A 24,816-nucleotide genomic window follows, 5' to 3' on the forward strand; every position below is an offset into this window, starting at 1 on the left:
AGGGATGTAAGTTATACCCTGGTTGCATATAAGGTATATATAGAAATGGTGACCGTATAAAACTCGGAGGGGGCTCATTCAATTGGTAATCAGAAGTTCTAGTGCCCAATTTTAAAATTCAAAGAGATCAGAGAGCTAATACCACCCCCCCCCCCCTCACACCTCGTATTTTCCGAAATGCATCAGATAGAAATTTTAAGATGGCCATTTTGTTCAACGTTATTGAAAGCTCTGGAAATTACATCTCTGAGGATGACAGCCCCCAACAGCCCTCAAGACAAGGGTTGTAAATTATGCCCTAGGGGCATATAAGGTATATATAGAAAGGGTGATCGTATATCCTGTGGAGGAGGCACATTGGATTCGTAATCAGAAGTTCTAGTCCTCTTTTTAAGATTCACAGTGATTGGAGGTGAATACCCCCCCCCCCCACACACACACACACACATACACACCTCGTATTTTCCCAAAATGCATTTTTAATTTTAAGATGACCATTTGTTGTCGTAGAAATTTCCGAAAGGGTTCATTCGATTGAATATTGAAAGGGCCCGTGCCCTTTTTAATAGTCGACAGAGATTGGAGGGCAACTAACCCCCCTCCCACGCCCAATGTTTCCCCAAAAATATACATAAACCATTTTGGATATAGCTATCTTGTTCAACGTAACTGAAAGGTCCGGACATTATGGCTTTGAAGATGGCACCTCTCACAGCCATCAGGGCAAGAGTTGTAAGTTATGGCGAGGGGGCAAATAAGGTATATATAGAAAGGGTAATCATATAAACTTCGGAGGTGGCTCATTGGATTTGTGATGAGAAGTTCTAATGCTCGTTTTAAGACTCAAAGAGATCGGAGGGTGGACATCCCCTCCACACCTCGTATTTTCCGAAATGCATCTGATAGAAATTTTGAGATGGCCATTAATTGTCGTAAAAACTTCAAAAACAGATCATTCGATTAGAAATTAAAATGGCCGGTGCCCTTTTTAACAGCCGAAACAGACTGGAGGGCAACTACCCTCCCCCTCCTTCGCCCACCATTTCCCAAACACATCCAATCAAAATTTTGTTCAACGAGATAGCCAGTTTGTTCAACGGCATTGTAAGGACCGAAAATTACGTCTTTGACGACGACAACCCCCCCCCCCCCCTTTACAGCCCCCAGGGCAAGGTAAGTTATGCCCTGGGCGCCTGCAAGGTATATATGAAAAGGGTGATCGCACAAACTTCGGGGGGAGCTCGCTGGATTGGTGATCAGAAGGTCTAGTGCCCATTTTAAAATTATGAGTGATAGGAGGGTAGATAATCCACACCCCTCCAAACCTCGTATTTTTCCATAATGCACCTAATTGAAATTTTTTGATGGCCATCTCTTGTCGTAAGAACTTCGAAAAAGGCTCATTCGATTGGAAACTGAAAGGGCTAGTGCCTTTTTTTGTCGAAAGTGACTCTAGGGCAACAATCCTCCCACGTCCATCTAATCCCAAAAAAACATCTTATCAAAATTTTGAGATAGCCATTGTGTTAAGTGCGGTTGAAAGGTCTGGAAATTATGTCTTTGACAACCACCATACCTTCCCAAGACCGGAACATAATTTGCACTTACTAAAGAAAAAATGTCTGTGGATTGTCAATTTAGTATACATATACTGATATATATTTCTTAATAAATTATATATAATAAATAACATATATATATATATATATATATATATATATATATATATATATATATATATATATATATATATATATATACATATATATATATATATATGTATATATATATATATATATATATATATATATATATATATATATATATATATATATATATATATATATATATATATATATATATATATATATATACATATATATAAAATATATATATAAATATATATATATATATATATATATATATATATATATATATATATATATATATATATATATATATATATATAATATATATATAATATATATAATATATATATGTATATATATAATATATATATATAATATATATATATATATATATATATATATATATATATATATATATATATATATATATATATATATATATATATATATATAATTAATAATATATAATAAATTAAAAAATACTTTTTAATTTATTAAAATTAAAAACTAAAACATTTTAAACGTATTTTGTTTATTTAAATGATACAATAAATAACCGGTTCAAACTCAACACGAGCAAAAATTAACATGAGCAGGGTTGACAACCCATGCCTTCTTAAGATCAGAACATAATTTGCACTTTACTGAGAACAAAACATATTTCAAATGTTTCACTTTGTTTTTAATTGTTTAAAATGTTTTTACTAGATATATGAAGGGGGAAGTCTCCCCCATTGTACTCCAATTAAAGCGCGAGTGTCTAGTGCTCTTCTTAAGAGTAACAAGAGATTGGAGGGCAAGCAGCCGTCTCTCAAGCTCATTCATTTTCCAAACGCATTTGTCAAAATTTTCAAAACGCATTTGTTAAAATTTTTCAAAACGCATTTGTCAAAATTTGTCAAAATTTTGAGACAGCCATTCTTTTCAGCATAGTAGAACGGTCCAGCAACTATGTCTTTAGAGATATTAGGCATGTCAAACCCTCACTATCATGCAACTGGCCCATCATGCTTTAAAAATAGTCAAAATGATTTCTTTAAAAATAAATCAAAAGGCATTGTCTTAAATGATTGTCAATAAGCAACCTCAGCAGTATATCGAGAACGACTGGGGGTATTAAGTTGAAACTTTTGGGGATACTACTATTACTAATTCTGCTCTTATAATTGAAACAAATAAATAGTGTAAGTGTATCCAGGTTGTCCAAGAGCATAGATAGAATCTTTTGGGAATGATATCAAGTTTTATTTTTCAGGTCAACTTCAGAAGCTATAAAATTAAATTAAAGAATACTGTTTATGTCAGGATTAAAAATTGCTGAAAAAGTTTCTCCGAGATAGAAATAGCAACTCATACTATGGATTCTTATAGAAGAAAACTGAAAAGATATACAACATTTTTTTTCCATGAAAGAGACTATGTCAATAAAAAATGAACAGAAATTAATTTAAAAAACTTTTTCCAAAAAAACAAGTTTTTCAAAGAAAAGTAAAGAGCTCCATTAAGCCAAGAATGAACAAAAATAAAGTCAAATAATTTTTCAAGCGCAAAACTACCACAAATCACTATCAAAAAATAAATGAAACCCTACCCGAATAGAAATTACAATAAATAGCCAAGTAAAATCAAAAGAGCAAAAATTAACATGAGTATGGCTGACAACTATACCCTCTCAAGACCAAAACACAATTTCCGCTTTACTGAAAACAAATTATGTTTGGAATGTTTTCACCTTTTTTACTTTCATAAATAAAAATTATTAAAACCTTCACGAAGAAATGTCACTATAAGTCAATTTAACCGACAATCCACGGTCATTTGTTTTTTTTTGTTTTTTTTTTTTTTTTCAGTAAAGCGCAAACTGTGTTGAATATCTTGGAAAATCAACAGTTTGTTAGTGTTTGAATTTTTGCGGATAAACAGCGTTTCAGACTGAACTAACTAGTTTTTTTTTCATTTCACCATTTTTTTTTCATTTCATTTTCACGTTTACTGGGGCAACAATGATGAAAATGTGGTATTACCCTTAATATTTCTTAGTTCAATACATTAATAGACTTAAGGTGGATCCAGGGAGGATGTTTTATTTTTATTCCTTGGAACTTTAACAAATATTCATCAAAACTTAGACTATGAGTTGGAATGCAAATTTCACAACTAACATTCCCACCATATAAAGACCCAAAACGTCAGGGCTACAATGAGAGAAAGATTGAGACGGGCTAGGGCATGTTCTGTGGATGAAAGATGACAAATCTCCGAAGATCGTTACTTCTGGCTAACCAATGTAGAGCCAAACAAAAAAACAGGTTGTCCTAATTGTGTAGGAAGAGGTCGTAAGAAAGAATTTAAGCGATAGGGAAACTCCTTAGGAGGGTGTTAAGAAGGGGGCTTTAAACAGATTTGGATAGAGGATCAGCATGCGCAGCTGCTTTGCAGCAAGTTGTTTTAGTAGTAAATCGTCAGTAGGCCTTTAAATGTAAATGAAAACAGCTATTCAACTTACTTCTTATATATTTGGCTCGGAGCGGCACCTCTAGATTGAGCAGTTTTTCAACAGCTAAGGAGTAGCATTGTTCATTACACATCATAGACACGTAGTCAAGTCGATCAAAATAGGGCAGAGCTTGCATATAAGTTTTATATTCAATCAGCTTCTCAGTTCCTCGGTGAAGTAAACCAATATGAGGATCGGCTCGAAGGACAGTCTTCAAATAAAATTCATTAGAATTGATTGTCAAGATTTGATAGAAAAATAAGACCGTTGATAATATTTTTCTAAGCGTACTTAACCTGACCTTTTTTCTCTCTTTTTCTATTTCTCTTATGAATGTAAAGTAGCATAACTTACTGGTCATTTTTTAGTGCTACGGGAGCTATTTAGATAAACAAATACGACAAAAACGCAAGTGGGTAAAAAATAAAAAGACGGACTAACACTAACAGTCAATTGTTAAAGAAGACCTTAGTACTAGAATTCTTCCCAGACATAGAGGCTTGTGAGGTGGTATTTGATGTTGGATGTTTCTTTTATTAATAAATCTGATCTTAATCAAAAGGGAAAGAACGGTTTCCTGTATCTCCATTAATAACGTGTGCTGCACTTTTGAGTCGTGATAAGCTAAAAAAATTGAACTGAATACATGAAAAGTAAAACAAAACAGCAAATGATTTCAGAGTGAAAGGGGCGGGAGTGATAAGCTTTTGAAAAATTTGGAGATTTTGGAAAGGAGAAGGGGGTGTACTGAAGCCGCTGTCTAGTATACATCTCAAAACAGTTTTAAGAAATTTATACCATTAAACTGAAAATACAGCTGTGAAGTTTCCAAATTATTTTTACAGGAATTTATCGTTTATAGTAGTGCTCCTGAGATGGAGTTTTGACCCACACCTTGCTCGAGGTTTTCTAATTATTCAATATTGGTTTGTATTAATTTTAAAAATTAATCCATCTTTCTCTTAGAGCGTACATCTGCGTGATGTGTCCGTATAAGGCTAATGTGAAAGGACAGTCTTTATACACAAGTTACATACCAATCACTATCATGAATTGCATTCTTTAGCAGCAATACAATGAAGCAAGAACAGTTGAATTACTCACAAAGAACCTCTATACTACAGAAGAGCACAGTAATTTTCAGTTTTCATCTCTATTTATTTATTTTTATCATTACTATTATTTTGAAATTTGAGCAGCCAAAGGGGTATCAGAATGAATTCAGTAATTTATTTGTGGAATTTTTGAAGGAAAATCATAATAGGACGTAAAGATTAGGATGGAATGAGGCGAAACATGTTTCTACTTCACTTAGGGTTGACATGAGGATGAGGGAAGGATGATGAATGTTGTATGGTTGATTACAAACAAGGTTTTTAAAGAAATAATTTGTGTAAATTTTATTGAAAAAGTTCCACGGTTTAAAGGGTACCCCAGATGGGTACCCTGCAAAGCCGGGAAGGTTACTTTTACGATTTGGTATGTCGTTGAAGTACACCTTGTTTAATCAATTATATTTGGCTACTACCATTTGAAAAAAAAAATTAAAGGTTTGAATTAAGTATAGGTGACATTAAAGTTAAAGTAAATTCAAATAAAATGTTTATTATGTCACTAAGTAAAGCGGATGCGAAATTATTATTAATTTTGATAAAAAGGGCGGTTATAAGAGGCACCAATATACGGACCACTTGAAAGAGTAGTTATTAAATAAAGGTTATATTAATAAATACAATCCAAATATTAATATTTCATAGCAGCGTTGACTACAGTACCCCTACCCATGTATCAAGTGCGTTATTTATTCCTAATTTTGTAAATACATTCTAAAATCAATAAACAAACAGAAGGTTAAACTGATGCACTTAACTATCTATCCCCAAAATAAGATCCCCCAATGACTATAAATTATGAATAGCTACTTAAGATCGATCATTAAATTGTTTTAATGAACTTAACATCTGATACTACTAAACAATAAAGGCCTATTCTAGGGGTAGGGGGTAAAAAATACAAAAAATGTCCCATTTTTCTTCGTAATTTGTGATGTGAGGGTTGCACCCAAGCAGAAAAAAAAACATAAGAAAAAATGGCAGCCTTGAAACAGAGTATACAGGTCTCATTTTTATTTGAGATAATCTCTATTTGTTGTAAGCTGAATTTATAATTCGTTAAACAACTAAATATATTCTATCTGATATAAGCAACTGACATTTATGAATGCTCCATTCATCTATTAAATTTCTATAAATCCGAGAGAACGAAATGAAAATAAGGCAGTACTAGTAGTAATCAATAGTTCAATCCTAATAAAACTTTGTTGCTGCATTTACATGACCCTCTATGAGCTTGTTTTGATAGTTTTTACAAGCAGTCTTTAAGTATATATTGCAATCTATTGACCTTGAAGGTTTTATTATACAACCTTATCAGTAAAATTATTTATTTCAGTTATTGATATCAAATCAAATCTTCATTCATTTCAAATCAACATTTTTTTTGGCTGATTTAAATTATGTTCCTTTCTTTTATTCATAAATCCCTTCATCACGTTACATACTTACAAAATTGTTGATTTATAGAAGAGCTTTGGTACTTGTGACCTTCAAGCACCCAGTTATTTTATTCAAGTTCACTATTTTCCTCCTGGAAGGTTCAGGGTAATACCATTTTTTTACTTAAATAGTACTTCAAGTACTTCCAAACACTGTTTTCAAAGAGTTCGTGGTAACGAACTGCAGTAAGGAGCGACCCGGCTCAATAGTAAACGAAACTCTAAATAACGGAATTTTGATGCTAAAATATACATCAAAAGAATCGGATTTTCATGCTGATTTTAAATATATAAGTTTCATCAAATTTGGTCTTTGTCATCAAAAGTTACGAGCCTGAGAAAATGTGTCTTATTTTAGAAAATAGGGGAAAACACCCCCTAAAAGTCACAGAAAGTCACCCCTCCGCAATCCTTCGCTCTTTACGCTAAAGTTTGACTCTTTACCACAATTCTGCTTTTTAAAACAATTAAAAGCTTTAGCATAAAGAGCGAGGGATTGCGGAGAGGACAACCCATTTCATATACGGAGTAATTTCTGTTCGTTTTAAGTTTTAACGTCGCTCCTTACTTTCAGTTAGAAAAACTAGTTTTTTTATGTAATATACTAAAAGATCCCTAATGTAAAATTTCATTCAGCGACAATGTTTACCTTTCCTTCAAGCAAACGAAAATAGGAGTATTACATGTGCATGACAAATGCCTACAACTGGGTAATTCAAAATAATTTTTTTGTAGATTTGGTCTTTATTTACCTAAAACTTAAATACAACATTTAAAAAATAAGCACAATATAAAAATAGATTAAGATATAAAGATGCACGAGCTTTTGCGGTTTCAAATTGTAATAATTCATATAGCTATAGTAATCTCTAAATTTATTAATAATAATTACTAGTAATAATAAAAATTAGTTATTAATGCAAGTAATGTTTGGTGATCATTCAGTCTTAATTCCAAGAGGATAGGGCAAGCATACACAACATACCAATTATGACCAAACATTACTGCACAACCCAATCCAAACATTTTTTGACTGAAGCACCGAAAATCGTGGTGTAGCACGCAAATTTGGGCATTTTTAAAACTTTATGAACTGACCATGGTAGCAACCCTGAATATCAGAAGTTCGTTCTGCTGAACACCGTCCGCTAAGATGTACAGATAAAACTCCAAAGGACAAAAAAAAAACTAGGCGAACATTAAAAACAAATAGTCTTCTAAATTTAAAATAGGTCTTCTCAAAGCAATGGTTAAAGGGTAACTGTTTACTGTTAACGGAGCCTATTTTAAATTCAGTTTTCTTTTTTTTTAGGTTAGTTATATTTTAACTTTTATTTGTACATTTTTACGTTCTTTTCACTTTTGTGCCCAGAAGATGGCCGAGCAGAATTATCAACAGAAATTTCATCTTTAAATATACTTTTTTTCCTGGCAGGAAACATCCCGGTTTATTATTATTATTTTTTTTTTGAATACATATATGTCCTTTAATATAAAAACTTTAAATATAAATTTAGATAGATGCAAAATAAAACTGCTTTAAAATGTGACCAAAAATGTTGTTATAACTAAACTCCAACTAAAAATTCATGTTCCTAACATAGGAGTTGTCTCCTTGACAGCTTTAAACATACTTTAGACAGGACATTTAAAAAGGTAGACAACTTTAAATATACATTTTTATTATGTAATATATATGTAATCTTAGGAGTCCAGAACAAGTGTAATGGCACACAATCTACAAGTTTTATATTCATGTACATATAATCAATAAGGTTCAAACTACCATGAAATTAATGTTTTGGTACCATTGCTGATAATTCTCACTGACTGATTTAGTTGGGGGGGGGGGGGGTACCTACCACTCATCTCGTTTGCAGGCTTTGCCAATACACTAACCTGAATTAGAAAGCAATCCTATGTTCTTCTTATCTTCAAAATCCTGATTATGACTAGAAACAGGTACTTTAATAGAATGAAAGTGAGTGGTCATTAGAAACAAAATAATTAACAAAACGTATTTACAAACCTCCCCATCTAGTTCAAGGACAAGACGGAGCACACCATGAGCAGCAGGGTGCTGAGGGCCAAAGTTCAGTTGCAAATTTGCTACCTTCTTTTCTACAGGAGGTTCATACCTCACTGATTCTATTGGCAAGGTCCATTTGGTGCCTTCAGCCTCAAATGGAGGCACCATGATAGGTGATTCATACTGTTTCAAGAATTCGGCATCAGGGACCCAAGTTTTGGCACCTCGTGTTGATTGGCTGAAAAAGTCAAAGCAATTATACAAAACTTTTAATGAAGAAGAAGAAGAATGTAGAAGAGGGTGAGACTAACAAAGAGAAAATTAAATATTGCTTGACGGATTGTCACAACTGAGAAGTAGACAAACATTCTAGGAAAATGTTTTCTATTCTCGTTTGGTAACAGGATACTGGCCAGGGTTGTTGTGAATATAAATTATACAACACATTCAATGATCATTATTTTCCCTATCCTTCTTTCTGTAGTTATATTTGCGCAAAACATGTTGGACCATTTCTTGAAAAAAAAAAAAATACACATCAATACAACCCATGCAAAAGAGATTTTCCTTGTTGTTCAAGCCAGGGGACAGCGAGTTTCCTGTATACGGTTTTCGGCACAAATTGTGTTTTTTTTTTTCTTTCTTTTTTTTAATCCAACGCCATTTTTCAGAGGTTTGATAATACAGAGGTTTAATAATAGCTGTAACCTAGTAAAGGACGAACCACGCCTCATAGTCACCAAAAATTAAAAAACGTGTTAGGAAAGAAAACAGGCAAGCGATAAGAAACTGTCATTTCTAGTTGATTTCAGAGTGGTAACGATTATCTAAATTAGTTTAATAGCAAAATGTTATTTGAAAATGAATTTAAGGGAATTTCTGAAAATAGCCCACCGTGCGATAGCGCAGCGGTTATGGCCGTACTCTCCAATAGTGGGTGTATAGGTTCAATCCCGCCTTTCGCACGGAAGTTTCTTTGACTGGTAAGCTCAGTTGGTAGAGCATGGAGCTTTTAACCCTATGTCAAGGGTTCAAATCCCTTACCAGTCAAACCTTTTTATTCTGTGGTGGCGCAGTGGATTTGACCTTAGCTTGGTAATACGGGATCCAGAGATCGAATCACGCTGCAGGAATGCACTGCAGGGCCGACGCAGGGACGTTAGTAGTCAAGAAGCGTCGTTAATTCTTAAATAAAAATGAAAATGGCCCGAAACCTATGAAAAATGGCGTTGGGTGGAAAAAAATACAGTAAGTTTTGTTGTAAAGGCTTTTAGCATTTGTCAAAATCAAGTCTAGTGTACCGCCAGCAATGTAAGAAGTGATTTTTACAACTTTTTTTCAGACCCAGGCTAGAAGCCAAATACTGCTTATTTGTCTGAAACCTCCACACACAACAATGGCAGGGCAGCTTAACTTGGTGCAGTAAAAATCTAACCCCTTTTGCAAATGCAATAAAATTCTTTACGGTTTCTTGTGCTTTCTCGATAGTATATGGCTGCAAGAATAAGGCAGGAGAAGCGGCGGGGTAGTCCTTTAGGCTTTGTGTAAACCCACAAGGACTCACGGGCAGGGTCTTCAAGCTGGAGCAGGAGCCTGTGGGGAATGTTGTTTCTGTAGAATATTGCTATGCCACCACCATTACGACCGAGACCTTTGTCTTACCGGGGGTTTTTTTTAGTAGTAAAAACTGGGATAGCACAAGTTGCAGACATATTCTAGATGATGGGCTTTTTAGTAGGGCCATCTTGAAAAATAGTCAAATAAGAAAAAATCAGTTTCAGGAATAGGTTCAGAATCTCAATCATGTCCATGCTACGAAGCTGTTTTTATGTTCCTCCTCTCTGATTTCTGAGGCTTAGATAATTCAAAGTAGGCTACAGACCTATACCAGTCTTAACTTTGGATTTTTTTATTATTTTGGTTTTTAGTCTACTTTCCTTTAACATTAGGTTTTGACAACATAATTTCATTGATTTATGTAAGTTTTTCACCTGTAATAGGACATCTTCTTTAAACTGAAGACAGATTTCAGAATTAGGCTAAAACAAGATTTAAAAGAGAGGTTAAGAGACAGAGACGAGTTTGATTTAGGCATACTAAAACGTCTTAAAAACAAAAGCAACAACACAACACTAGTTAATAAAAAAAATTCCAAATATTTCGACTCTACATCCGGAAGGCTTTATCAAAAGGAAAAAAAAACTTAGTTAATCATCTAAAGAATAAGACCAAAAACAACATAAACAAAAGAGAAATAGAACAAAAGACAGAACAAATAAATACCCTCATATCTTAATAAAACTTCCAATGTACAGCACAACTTTAATCACAGATTAGACACCAAAATCTTTAGATGAGTTTCCTCTATAAGATTGGCAAATGGGATCTATCAAAAATAAAATACCATTTTTATTTGAGCAATAATAAAACCCAGGTCACCAACCATGATTAAACTTAAAGGTTAAAACCCTTGAACTATTTAGATATGGCCAACAGGTCAACAAAACTCATGAATTATAAACTGAGTGAATTTTTTTAAATGCAAGTTTAGCTGCTGTTTGTTGACTCCTGTCAGCCTTGACCTTACCCCGATTGTCGCTTACACGGTTGTTAGCTGTTCATGTAAATTACCACTGTTAGAAAATTTTACCAGCCCCTTTACTAAACTATTTATAAATTGAGGTAATCCTAAAATTCCTTTCTTCTTTATTAATATTCCATCCATAGATATTTTTTTAAGTTTCAATAATTTCTCTAAAGCTTTGTGAGGCTATAGACGTGTCTATCTGATCCTACAGAGGAAAATTATGAAAGACTTTAGTATCTTATCTATGATTATAGTTATACTGTACTTTGGAAGTTTTATTAAGATATGAGTTTTATTTATTTGTCTCGTCTTTTGTTCTTTTTTCTCTTTTGTTTGTGTTATTCTTTGTTGTTTTTTTCTTTACATGATTAACTAAGATTTTTTATTTTTCTCCTTTTTCCCGTTGGTAAAGGCTTCTGGATTTGGAGTCGATATATTCGGAGTTTTTCTTGTTAATTAATGTTTTGTTATTCCTTTTGTTTTAGTGCGTTTTAGTATGCCTGTCACTGTTTTATTTAATGGAATTCTAGAAACTTGGAAGTCTAGATGATGCGCTTTTTTCTATCTTATATTAAGGGGGTACGATAGGTCAACAATTTTTTTTGGAAGAAAAAGAGCATAAATTGTGCCTTCAGTTGAGCTCTTTTCTCTACTTTCTTCTTCATTTCATTTCACAAAATCTACACATAAAAAATCTTGATAATAGCCATACTTGTGAATATACACTAGTTTGGACTAGCCAGCTGGTTGGTTAATCCAAAAATCTTATGGAAGAGTTGTCAATAATATAGATATGGAGTTGTCAAAAATCTAATTGTCAATAATATAATAGAGTTTTCCATAAGCCATCTAGTTGACTAAAGATAAGTTTCCATATATAATGTTTGGCCAATGATTTTTTCCCTGCATAAAAACACTACTATCAACAGTAGCTACAGGCTAACTTTGAAAGTGGAAAAAATTTTCAAGAAACAGTCTACTTTATGGTCTATTCTGAAAACACTTTGTAACAAAATCCTTGCTTCATTATGTTTTGGAAAACTCATATTCATTGGAATTTCATAGGTAATTCCAGATAAATTGAGTCTCAGCCTCTACCTGTCCCCTAATACCTGGATATAACCCTAGGCTAAACACTCAGTTTGCTGGGGGGGGGGGGGGGGGTTCTAAGATAAAACTGAAAAAGTTGGGCACTACCAATCAATTTATACTTACTGATATATTTCATCTTACAGCAAGAAATTGGGGCTTGATAAGGCTAATACCCCACAAGATATCTTGGTTAAGTTTGGGCGTGATTTAAAAAACAATCAGGATTCGAATTTAAGAAAGAACAAGTTTTTTCAGCTAAAAGTAAGGACCAACATTGAAACTTCAAACAAACAGAAGTAATTCCACATATGAGAGGGTCTCTCCCCTTCTAAGCTCTTTAGTCCCTATACTAAATTTTGACTTTATATCAAAATCCTTTAAGATTAACTGCTGAAACAAAAGGGATATTGAATTGGAATAAAAAGCTTTCATAAAGCACTACCAAAAAACTTTAGCATAACGAATAAGGAGTAGAGGAGGTGCGAGCCCTTTCAATTTCTGTTTGTTTAAGTTCTAATGTTGTTCCTTATTTTCAATTGAAGAAAAACATTTTTTATATCTTATATACAAAGCTCATCTGCTTAATAAAGACATTACAGTAGAAATGCAAAAAACTGGAGAGCAAGTTACAAGGTAAACAGTCATGTGTTTGCAATGCCTTGAATGCTGACATATTAAGAGGAATGTGCCCCACCTGTCTTTAAATCTGTTCTGGGAACTCAGGTTCTGGCAATAAAATTTTTGCCCATTGGTTGCTTGGATACAGCTGATGGTGAAAAAAAAATATCACTGACAAAATGTTACCACTAAATGGGCAAATACCTTTCGTTTTGAACGCCATCTATCGAACTGTGAACACTTAAAAATATCGAAAATCCTTAGCGATTTTAAATGTATCCGAAATAAGTCGTGGGTGACAGAAAGAAGGTACCTATATCAGTAGACTGTGCAGCAGTTTAAAAATTCTGTTTTTGAGCCAGTTGCCTTGGTTAAAGCAAAAATCTTACAATTTTCTATTCTAACGCCATCTAATGCAGAGTTCTGATAGAAAGCGCTGTTTTTAACTGACTAAGAGAGAAAAGAACAAAATAAAGTTCTAAATCAATGAGGGCGGATCAGGGTAATTATTTATTGTAACGGATGATGTCAGCTGTGACACAAGTAAGCTTTGATACCTTTACAGAAAGCCTGGATTTAAAGTTGGATTAAATCCTCCAGTACCAGTCTGAACTTTCAAAGAAACTTGACTGTATGAGCGCTGAGGTTACAGAGCTGAAAACCCACTCTTCCTCGCGCGATAGTAAAACTGTATCTCACCAGAAGGATTCTATTCTTCAAAAGGCTCGCTGTAAAGAGCTTCAAAAAAATTTACTGGACTTTAAAGGCAAAGAGAGACAATTAAACATAATCATTCATGGTTTACTGTCTGAATGCCCAAGTCAAAACACCAAGTCTAATATTGAAAATCTTTTTGAAAACCACTTGGCTTTGCAGAGGATAAGTGTTCATATGACAAAATGTTACCGCCTTCCTGATAAACCCGCAAGTGGGATTGCTTTGCATAAAAGGCCCAAAACAAGAACTGTCCTAATCTCATTACATAATGAACTTAAGATCCAGAGCGTTTTAAAATCTGACTCTAAACTTAAAGGATCCGGAATATGTATTGCAACAGACCTACCACCAGTGCTAAACAACCTTCGATACAGTCTCCTAATTAAGGGAAAAAGTCACGTGAAAGAGGTGATGCGTTAACAACTTGTGTTAAACAAAGGGGTGCAAATATCTGACTAGGGGTAAAAAAGGACTCTAATCTCACCCGGCAGAAACATGAATAGTTTTTAAATATTCTTTTTGAATCAAATAGTGTGTTGTTTATGTTCACATTGGTCTGATATCAGAATAAAGTTTAGTGTGAAATGATCCATCTATTCATGAGGAATTTCACGAGCGTTCTATCATCCAATATTTTATACTTGTTTTTTAGACTTATGCTCACTATTTTCGAGGTTTCTTTTTTGTTCTTGCTGTGTATATTTTTCTATGTTGCAACTGAATTGAACCAACAATAACACAATGTGCGCATCTTTGAAATGTACAATTCTGTCATCACTACCGTTTCATATTAAGCACGTGTCACCCAACCTAATTGTCAGCATATAGAGTTTGAGACATCAAGTAAAAAAAATGTTATTTGATCTTTCATGAGTATTAGTGAACCATTGGTGAGGAGGCTGAATGATTTTGAAAAAAAAAATCAGCTTAACTTGAAGGATTTTTACCGGGGTAACACTCTGTTAAGAGATGAAGCATATGATGAATACTTATCTAGCTTCCCGTTTAGTCTATATTCATCAATTGACAAGTATTCTAGAATTTGTGGAGGGGCTCTGAGGACAGCTTTACTTGGGAGTGTGGATTTTATTACTTTGCTGAGAGGCTTTGTGAGGGGCTTTGAGGACAGCTTTTTTTTCAATTTTTTTTTGAAAACATCATGGGCATTGGTATAATGAACTGGTTAAAACATTTGATTACTTACTCAGCACTTAGGTTACTTTATTTTAGTTTAGTAAAATCTCATTTCGATTATGCAGGATTGGTTTACCTAAATGCGTTACAGCCTAATCTTATTCCTCTTCAAAAGATACAGAATAAGGCAGAATGTGGGATTTACTTAAAGATTTTAACTGTGTAACAAGTAAGAAAGATGAAACATCCCAAGAAGAGAATATTTGCAGAGCATTGATTGAGCTAATAAAAGGATTGGAACTAGTAGATGTCTGGGAGAAACTTAAGAAGATAAACGGCTTTACAAGAATAAACTGGGTAGGAAAACGTGGAGAAGCAGGAAGACCTGACCGAGTTTATGCATCAAAAGTACTAATTCAAAATGTGGCAAACATAGAAAACAGGATAGTTTCTTTCATGGACCACAATGTATTATTAGTGACAAACAAAAATAAACAAAAGAAGATAGAAATCTACATGGAAAATGAATAATCCTAAGATAGTCCTAAGAAATGACGAATGTAAGATAAAGATAGTGAAGAAACTGAAATCAATGAAGGAAACAGATTCCAAGTTGCAACCCAAATACAGGCAATAGACAATGAAGTTCAGAATTACACAAGAGGTAAGGACAATTTCATTAGAATTATCAAAAACTGGCAATGAGTGTCTGAAATTTCTTTATAGAATGGCTTATGAACTAAAAAGAGAGATAAATAAAGGGAAAAATTCAAATAAGGAATACTTTGAGACTCTACTAGAAATAAGAAAAATAGAACAAAAGAAGGTGAAAGCCTATAGGATTAGAGCAAAATGTTAAGATCACACAAGTAATGAACAACTAACAACAACAATTATTTGCAAAGAGAAAAATCAAGCAAAAGAAATTAATCATAAAAGAGTCAAAAGAAAAATAGGGAAACAACTGAGAAAATGAAAGATATCCTGGAAGAAGTGAAATCCTTCTACAATTATATATTTACAAGAGGGACAGAAGAAGAAAAAGAGAGAGTAGACGAATTATTTTGGAGGATTGAATATAATCACATGACAAAGAAAGAAAATGATATACTGACGGCTAAAATAACAAAAGAAAAAATAAAGAAAGTTATACTGGAGATGGATAACAATGAAACACTAGGACTTAACAAAATATCTTACAAATTTTATAAGACACATTTCAAAGAAACTGCAGAACATCTGGCAGATATTTTAATGAATTACTAAGTAACAATGATATCAAGATACATTGTTTAGGGATGATGAAATTAATATTAAAAAAGGTAACCCTGAAGACCTCAACAACTGGAGGCCAGTTAATATCACACATTGGCATTACAGAATTATGTCTAAAGTATCAGCAAACCATCTAAAAGAGGTACTACCATCCATACTAAGTGGAAACCAAAAAAGAGGATTATAAAACAGGAAAACGGCAGATGTATTGGCTAATATAAGAGATGTAATAATACATGTAGGAAGTTGAAAAGAGAATAAAGTACAGAATAACGAATTATGATGTTAAAAAGGCATTAAATAAATTAAGAAAAAATTCTAGTATGGATTATAATTTAATATGGTCTCCATAAGACATTCAAAAAATTGGTAAATAGGATAATTGAAAAAATAGTACAAGTAATTTGAGTGAATCGCAATGTTAAGGGACAATTTAAAGCAGAAACTGGAATGCGCCAAAGATGCCCACTGAGCCTTTTGCTGTTGGAACTGCACTTTAATCTGTCACTTAATTATCTAGAAAAAGAAACAAATGGCATTATAATAGAAAATGTTGCAATGAAGTTGAATAGTTTTGTGGATGATCTGACAACACAGACCTACACAGAAACTGAAAATGATTCCAAAGGGGCTGTTCAGCACAAAGATGAATATTGTGACATCTTCAAGCTATACCTCAATAGGAATAAGTACAAAATATTATCACTGGCAGATGAAGTAGAAGAGGTGTGTGAGGGGATTCAAAGAAAGGAAAAAATCTAAATATTGGATATTTTTGTCAAAGAAGTTGGAACCAAACATAAAGTGAAAACTGGATTAATACAATATCAAATTCAAAGAGTCCCTTGGACAAGAATATAAAGAGGTCTGACTGTTCACCAGAAGGCCAATTATGTGAACACTTATGCTTGCCCTGTTTTACAGTATCTATCCTTAGTTTCACAACCCAAAAAGACACATCTAAAGCAAAACGTAAGTGCTATATAACAGTACATATGGAATGAGAAATTTCCACCTATATAGAACACAAAAAATTAGGAATGTCACTTGAGATAAGTGGGAAAATTGAAAAGGAAAAACTTAAGGAATATTACGAAAAAAAATGAAAAAGCTTCCTCCAGTAAAGATCATTGAAAATGGTAGTTATAGTGAAGAAAAGGTGGACAAAAGTTTAATACTACAAGAGAGTTGCATGTTGCAGCCAAAAGTTAAAGAACACATGTTTTTCTTTATGCATAATTTGTGACCTACAGAAGAGTTGAAAGTAAAGGTGAACAGGAGTAGTAGTATTGGACTGTGTAGGCTATGCAAGAAAAAACTAGAAACGCAATGTCAAGTAATGTTAGAATGTGAAAAACAAGAAAAAATGTAGCAGGACTTAGGAATTTATTAGCAAGTGTTTCAGGTAAAAAGATGAAGTTAACTTAGAAAAAGCTGTGTACCTAAAAGTAGATGATGGGGCCTATATAAGGGCAATAGCGTTTATAGTATTGTATTTTGTTATTACACATGGAAGCAAAAAGAAAAGCAGAAGGAAGATTATGATGTGATAAATCCTATGGAAACAGAACTGAAAAGAATAAGGATTATGAAGCGTAAGAAAATTGAGGACATGTTTGGTATAAAGTAGAAGGGATTAGTTTTTGTGTCTTGGTGGGTAAGGATGTGTTGTTAAAAATAAAAAAATAAAAGGAGAGCTGAGAAAAAATTTATAGGATTTAAAGGTTGAAGGTTTTATATTGGTATGATTTGTTTTTTCATTTTGTGGTAAGGATTTAGGTAGAAGATTGGAAAAGGGAGTTTTTAGTTTTTGTATATTAAAAAAAAGATGGAATATATGTTAATGGAATAGTTTTAGAATTTAACTTGAACAGGGAGCAGCCCCTTGCCACCATGGATAGATAGGATGTCAATTTTGCAATTGTTGCATTATTAGTTAAAAGTAAAGTAAGTATGACAGCAACAGAATCTTAAGGTCCAAACTGGTGGTGCTGATCTCTGTTTCATGCCCCTTTAGCCAGGAAGCACAATGGGCAGTTGGGGGCCAGCCATCCCGTGTTTTCTCACAACCTTCCTGCTTGCCTTCCCTAGATTTCTCTAGGTATGCACTTAGAGCTGGGTTGACTCTGGCTGAACTTACATAGTTCCACTACTGACCCTTGTCCCAAAACAAATAACTGGCCACAGACCAAATAACTGGTGAATTATATGAATGGGGAAATTGATTAAAAAAATTTTTTTATGAAAAAGGTAGATAAAATGTGTTAGGAGAAAAAAAATTAGATATGTGAGGAATTAGAAAGGTAGAAAACTATGGAATACCAAGTAAGAGGTAAGGTAGATATGCAGTAAAGTAAATGGTAATGAAATAGTGATAAATTAAATGACAATTAACCTGTGAGTCTTATAGTAAAAAACAAGAAAGAAATGTGATTGGTTTTTTATTTTATTTTCTGGAGTACAAAAAAAAATGGTTGGATTCTAGCCATTACATGTAGCATCACCAATCCATCATCAAGAAAACAAAAAAGAAGAGGAAATCAGGAAAGGAGTTACATCATGGATATATCAGCATATACCAAAGAACTTGGGACAAAAGAAAGAAAAGAAGAAGAATTGAAATATGAATTAGAAAAGGTTTTTATATATTTTCAATATTACAGTCTATATTTGATAAAAAGGAAAAAAAGATCTATTTAGGTCAGAAGTTTTAGAAAATTTGTTAAGAGCCTAATTTTTTGAAAAAAAAAAAAAACATTCATGTCAGTGATGTCATATTCATGAGTACATTCAAAAAGCATGCATACATCATATTTGCCTTGGTGGTTATTGTATTGTTTTCAGTGTCTATGATGCAGGCAAAATTACACAGGAAACAAATGACTGACAAGAAAAATCATGACTAACATAATATTTACGAGTACATTACAAGAGAATAAATTACATCATCCCCCCTCCCCTATATGTAAATATATTGTTTTTATATCTATGATGTGTACAGCATTACAAAAGGAACATAGCTAGGTATAAAATACCAAATACAATTAGTCTATTTACAAAAGGCATTTCAAACAGTCTCACAATGCCTAGAGTAAGTAGAGCAAGAGCATTCATAATGCCTAGAGGACAAATATAGAACCTAGACCATATATCTTGTCAAACATGACAAGACCAATCCAATCTGACTAAATCCAACCAATCTGAGCAGCAAAGGTATAGGGTATTGAAATAAAGTCTAAAGTAGTGAAGGACAAATAAGTATACAGTCAGAATACTTGCATCAGCAAAAATTGCATCAAGCCCAGAAGAATTATCCATTAATCAGAATTCTATACAGATGCTGTGTTGTTTACTAAGCTATAGTTGCATCAAGGGGCATTACTCTTCAAGTGGGAATAGAGTTGAAACAATCAAAATTATTGGTTGTTATTTTGATGGCTCAGAAAATGGAATAGAAGACACGTAGGCTTTGTTGGCAAAATTTGTTTTCAAATTAATTTTGGACTTAGTTTACCTTTCAATAGAATTAATGAGTAGGGAAAGTTTTGTTCTAATTTTTTAGATTTATTTAAAACATTATTAAAACATTTATGAAACTGATTTATTTTAGTGACAATTCCCTAGTCTTGGGACTGTCCCTGGTATTATTACTTGGGACCAGGGACATAGTTGGTGTTTTGGTAAATATATAACTGTCCATGTTTTTGACTTACCAATAAAGTAAACATACCACCCAAAAACCTTTTTTTATGCTCTTTATGCATAGAATATTTACTTCTATTACAAAATTCATATTTAAGCACATTTTGAGCTCTCAAAAATGACAAATTTTCAATTAAAGTATGAGGTATCTGTTTTTTTTTTTTTCAACAAATAATACAAGGTTTTCTCAGTATTGTTTTCTTGGTCCTTTTTTACAAAATATTCCTACTTTTTCTTAGTGCCAAAATTATTTATAATAAGGTTAGTTTACATTAGGTTAGATTAGGTCAAATAGTGCTTAAATTTGAATTTGCAATAAAAGAGATTATTAGATTCATAAAGAGAATAAAAAAGGCATCAAGTGCATCTTCATCTTCATTGATTCATCACAGCAGACAAGGAGTCATTCTAAGAAGCTCATAAAGGTCAATGCTCAGAGGAGGGAACGCCATCACTTCCTAACCAACCGGGTAGTAGACCAGTGAAACTTCCTGAGCAATCATACTGTATCCAGTAAGACCATCAAAGAATTCAAAGTCTCACTTGAAAAAGAGTAGAGCAATAAGGAATGGAGGCTGGAATGGGACACCTTGGCATCCCAAACCAGAAAATAAACCTTAGTCAATAAAACCAAATCAATATTCAAAACAATTCCAAATTGATCCACATGTCAATTTTTGAAGAAATGCTGAGCAATGCTACAGGATGGAAAATCCTTCAATTGCTCCAAGTTGCAATTTAAGGTAAGTGGTATGTTCACTTTATTGGTAAGTCAATAATATGGACAGTCATATATTTATTGGTGTTTTGAGATTAGACAAGGGATATTAAGAATGTGCCAACAAAACTGTCCAGTGTGCCTACAAATGTGCAACACATGTGCTAAATTAAACTAAATATAAGCTATATTTCAAGGTGCTGATGCAATCCATGGTAAAATTCTAGGTTATTGACTTTTGGCTATCTCAGAGAGGGGTTAGGTTAGGAAAATGAAACTTTCAGGGATGGGTCTAAACTATATCCTGGGAATGTATTTTGAAGTACCCACCTGCACTCCTTCTCCCTCTAGAGGGCCCTGAAATTTACCTACATGACAGGTCTATACCTATTGAAATTTTGACAAAACAATATTTTACCTTAATTTTCAGTTTTTCTCTACTTTTAGTTCTGAAAATGCAATTCCTGTTATTTGAGTAGAATTCTGAGCCATATCAATGTTTTTTTTTTTATTTAGGAAATGTATGAGCATATCTTTAAAACCTTATAAATTGGGATTGAGCAAAGTTGTGAAGCTGAAAACAATTTTATTGTACTTTATTCAAGCAGAAGATCTATTCTGCAAGGTTTCACTTTTATAACATAGATATTTTTAAAGGTCAGGTCCCTCTAGAGGGAGAATGAGTGGAGATGGGTACTTTAAATACCTTACTGGGACATACTTTAGCCTTTAGACTCATCCCTGAATTTTTGTTTTCCTAGCCTAATCCTTTTCCAAGATAGCCAAAAGTCAATAAACTAGAATTTTACCTAATCTATTTTTAATTTCTGTTAGTGTTATGAGTAATCTTTTTACTTCCTGTATACTTGCTGTAAAATAATAGAAAAGTCTTGCTGAAAAATAGGCCTACAGTTTTAACAGGCTATATAGAGTAGATTATATAGGCTATTTTCTTATCAAGAGGGGGGGGGGGTAAAGTGAAGCAATACACATTTTTAAATGAGATAAGCAAGTGCTTGTGATGGTTTTAAAGCAGTTTTCAGAATTTATGGTAACTACCTCTTAACAAACTACTGATTCAAAACTAGCCTAATTTGGTACCCAAAAATCATCAATAGGCCTGTAATCAAACCTTGATCAAATACAGGCATGTGTAGATGGGTGGCTTATCTCTTTTCTAAATGTGTCACTATTCTTTTTGGCCACAATAATCTTCAACACCAATATACTATGATTGATAACCATTTATTGTCTTTTTTTGCTGAATTGTTGCTTTTAGCCCTTTTCTATTGCCAAAAAAAAGAAAAAATGTATCATCCTTAAGTGTCCTTTAAGGGGCTCAAAATTGAATATCCAAGTAAAACAACTATTATATTTGAAAAGAGCATTAATGAGGCTTCAAGTTGCATGTTCATCTAATCCATACACCATTAAATGGGGGTTGGGGATGGATTGTCTGAAGTGCAAACAAAACCAGCAATCTAAAATCTCTCTTTTTCTTCTTGCATGTCTCCTTTTGAACAGCTGCTATTCTAGGTTTTCACAACATATTCTACATATAAATATAAAGGTTGCTCGTTTGGGTTAGGATAATATTGTATAGGCTACTGACCAAGACTACCTGTTATGTAATAGCCCACTCTAAAATCGGAACTGGAGCTAAGCTCAATAAGTTTTAAAACAATTGAAAATCAGAAAACTAACATGGCATAAAAACCTGAAAGATTATTGGCTAATTGTCCGAGAGCTTTAGTTTTCCTTAATACTGAGGCCATTGATGAAAACCTTCAAAAACAAACTTTTTGCCAATATTTGCAATGAAAACGGTTAGATGGTCAGTCGAAACGGTAAGCGACGAACGAATAGATGGCCATTATTCAAATTAAATATAAAAACTGAAAGTAAGGAGCATCAATAAAACTCAAAACGAAAAAAAAATATTCCGTCCACGAAGGAATTTCCACCCTCCACAATACCTGGCCTTTCACGTGAAAGTTTATAGCATATTAAAAAGCTTCCTATTCTAATTTAACAGCCCTTTGTTTTAGGAGTCGTTCTGTAAAGCGCAAGGTATTGAGGAGGGGAGAGGTAACCCCTTCATTTTGAGTTTTAGTGTTACTCCTTACTTTCAGTTAAAAACTTGTTTTTTCACGTAATTTCTGATTGTTTTTCAAGTTGTGTCGGTAAGTTTGGCTCATCCTCCACAAAGAATCCCTCCAAGTGCACCTTCCCACGCAAAATGCATCTCCCCAGTCAACTTCTATTCGGACAGCACCATCTTTGCTAATCCCCCCTCCCTCCTTACCGTAAAATTCCCTGCAGATAATTCAGCCTGAAAATTCTCCTTAACTTACTTTTATGTGAAGAAACTCTAGTTTATAATAGTTTTTTCGAATCAATCCGGAAAATTCTACCTCAGTGATAATTTTCTTCCAGAAATCCAAACACGCTGAAAACTTTCTACGGAAAATTCCTCCAGAATATCTCCACGTGCAAAATTGAGTTAATAAAGGAAAAGTAACACAAACAAAAAGAATTACGTATAGGAATTCTGCCTAATCAAACCTGTCTAAAAGTTCCTCCGGAAAGTTCACCCCCAGAAATTTCTCTCCTACGGTGAATTATCCCCAGGGAAACCCATCCAAAGTGCAAATTCGCCCTCCCCGAAATTTTTTGTAAACTTCCCAATAATAAACACTATATGTGAACAATTGCTAAACATTATAACTTAAAGGCTCATTTTCAGGGTCTCTGGGGGGGGGGGGTCATGATCTCCAAAGGTAAAGTTTAGGAGCCTTTCAAGCATGCTGAACAAAACAAAAATCTTACAAATCTGATCGAACGATTTTTGGGGGAAAGAGGCAAAGGATTTGTTGCCCTCCAATCTTTTTGGTCACTTAAAAAAGGCACTATAACTTTTAATTGTGTTCGAATGAGACCTCTCCCGATGTTCTAGGAACATTGTTCTGATGCGGTCATTCCAGAAGAAAATTAAACAACAGTTAATCAGCTTGAAACCTCTATTAAGGCTCTCTGATACGCTGGATCTTTTAGTGTGATTTTTATAAAAATGCTTTAACTTTCCAAGCGTATTATCCTCTATTTTTTAAAAATCAGGTTAATATTTTCAGGCTATTAGCCTTTTATAAGTAATACTAAGCTTAATTTAACTTATTTAATTGGATAAGCAATTTCTATTGATATATCAGTTGATTTAGAAATTCCGTTTTTTAGAATTTCAGTTCCTATTGAGTCGTTTCGCTCCTTACTGACAGTTCTTTACCACGAACCGTTTGAAGTACTGTTTTCATACCTTTCATGAGACCGAGATAAAGATAATACGGAACTCAAAAGATTTCTACTAAAGAAATTTTGCTATCATATTTAAGAAGAAAAAGAATTTAGAACTGTCTGGAATGCGAATCTAGTTCATTAAATCGCATAATATTATGCTGGGGAAGCGCAAAAAGGATCGTCCAAAGATGGAAATTATCAAAAAGGAAAAGCTAAAGTTGAAACAAAAAGAAAAAGAAAAATTATTTTCTTTAATGCAGGTCTCATATTATCACTTTATTGCTAATGCCAAGTGGCTTACCTTACTAGCTTTCGTATTGAAAATTGCTTTCTCATTGAAATTTTGCCAATCACTCATTCGGTTCCACAGGCTTCGGTACGTAATCTTTTACATGCATTATTTAACTCTAACTCTCAAAACAAGAATGAAAAAATATTTTTAATAATATATCTTTATCTTACAAAACGGAAGATTCTGAAGAACAATAAAACGACTACTTCTTTTTTATTCTGACTCTAGCAGTGATCAAGACTTTGTTGGCTGTCTTCCTGGATGAAGAGGAGCAAAAACATTAAAACTAGAGCAACGTACTATGGTGATGGGTGCCTAGATAGTCTTAGCTAGATGAGCCTTGCCTTCATAGGTCCGTCATTAAATAATCCAGATCATCGATTTTTAATACTAAAAATAAAATCATATCCGATTTTCTATGTTGCTTACATTATGGATCTTAAGTAGAAATCTCTTCAACTTCGAATCAGCTCTAACATGTTACGGTAATTTCCTCCAAATACCATAATATCACCCCCCCACCCTCCGTCGCCTCACCTATGATTTCAGTCCATGGCCCCTAAGTGGTAACAACCACATTGTCGTTCAAGAATGAGATTGTCGGATAGCCTGCATTAGATCCAAAGCAAAGCAGGAATAAGATCTGAAGATGTAGCCG

At 33.4% G+C, this 24,816-nt stretch overlaps 1 protein-coding gene across 1 annotated transcript in view; it reads right to left on the bottom strand.

Annotated features, from left to right (window-relative positions):
• LOC136029938 (NADH-ubiquinone oxidoreductase 49 kDa subunit-like) overlaps positions 1–22,410 on the bottom strand; it is a 41,513-nt gene extending 19,103 nt beyond the window's left edge. The window contains exons 1-3 of the mRNA XM_065708475.1: positions 22,277–22,410; positions 8,730–8,967; positions 4,156–4,357 (exon numbers count right to left, since the gene is read on the bottom strand). Of these exons, the coding sequence (XP_065564547.1) occupies positions 4,156–4,357; positions 8,730–8,967; positions 22,277–22,347 (511 nt within the window). The 5' untranslated portion in view covers positions 22,348–22,410. The remainder of the gene's footprint in view (positions 1–4,155; positions 4,358–8,729; positions 8,968–22,276) is intronic.
• Positions 22,411–24,816: the final 2,406 nt, after the last annotated feature.

The sequence above is a fragment of the Artemia franciscana genome, chromosome 8 (assembly GCF_032884065.1).
Source record: "Artemia franciscana chromosome 8, ASM3288406v1, whole genome shotgun sequence".
Classification (NCBI taxonomy): domain Eukaryota; kingdom Metazoa; phylum Arthropoda; class Branchiopoda; order Anostraca; family Artemiidae; genus Artemia; species Artemia franciscana.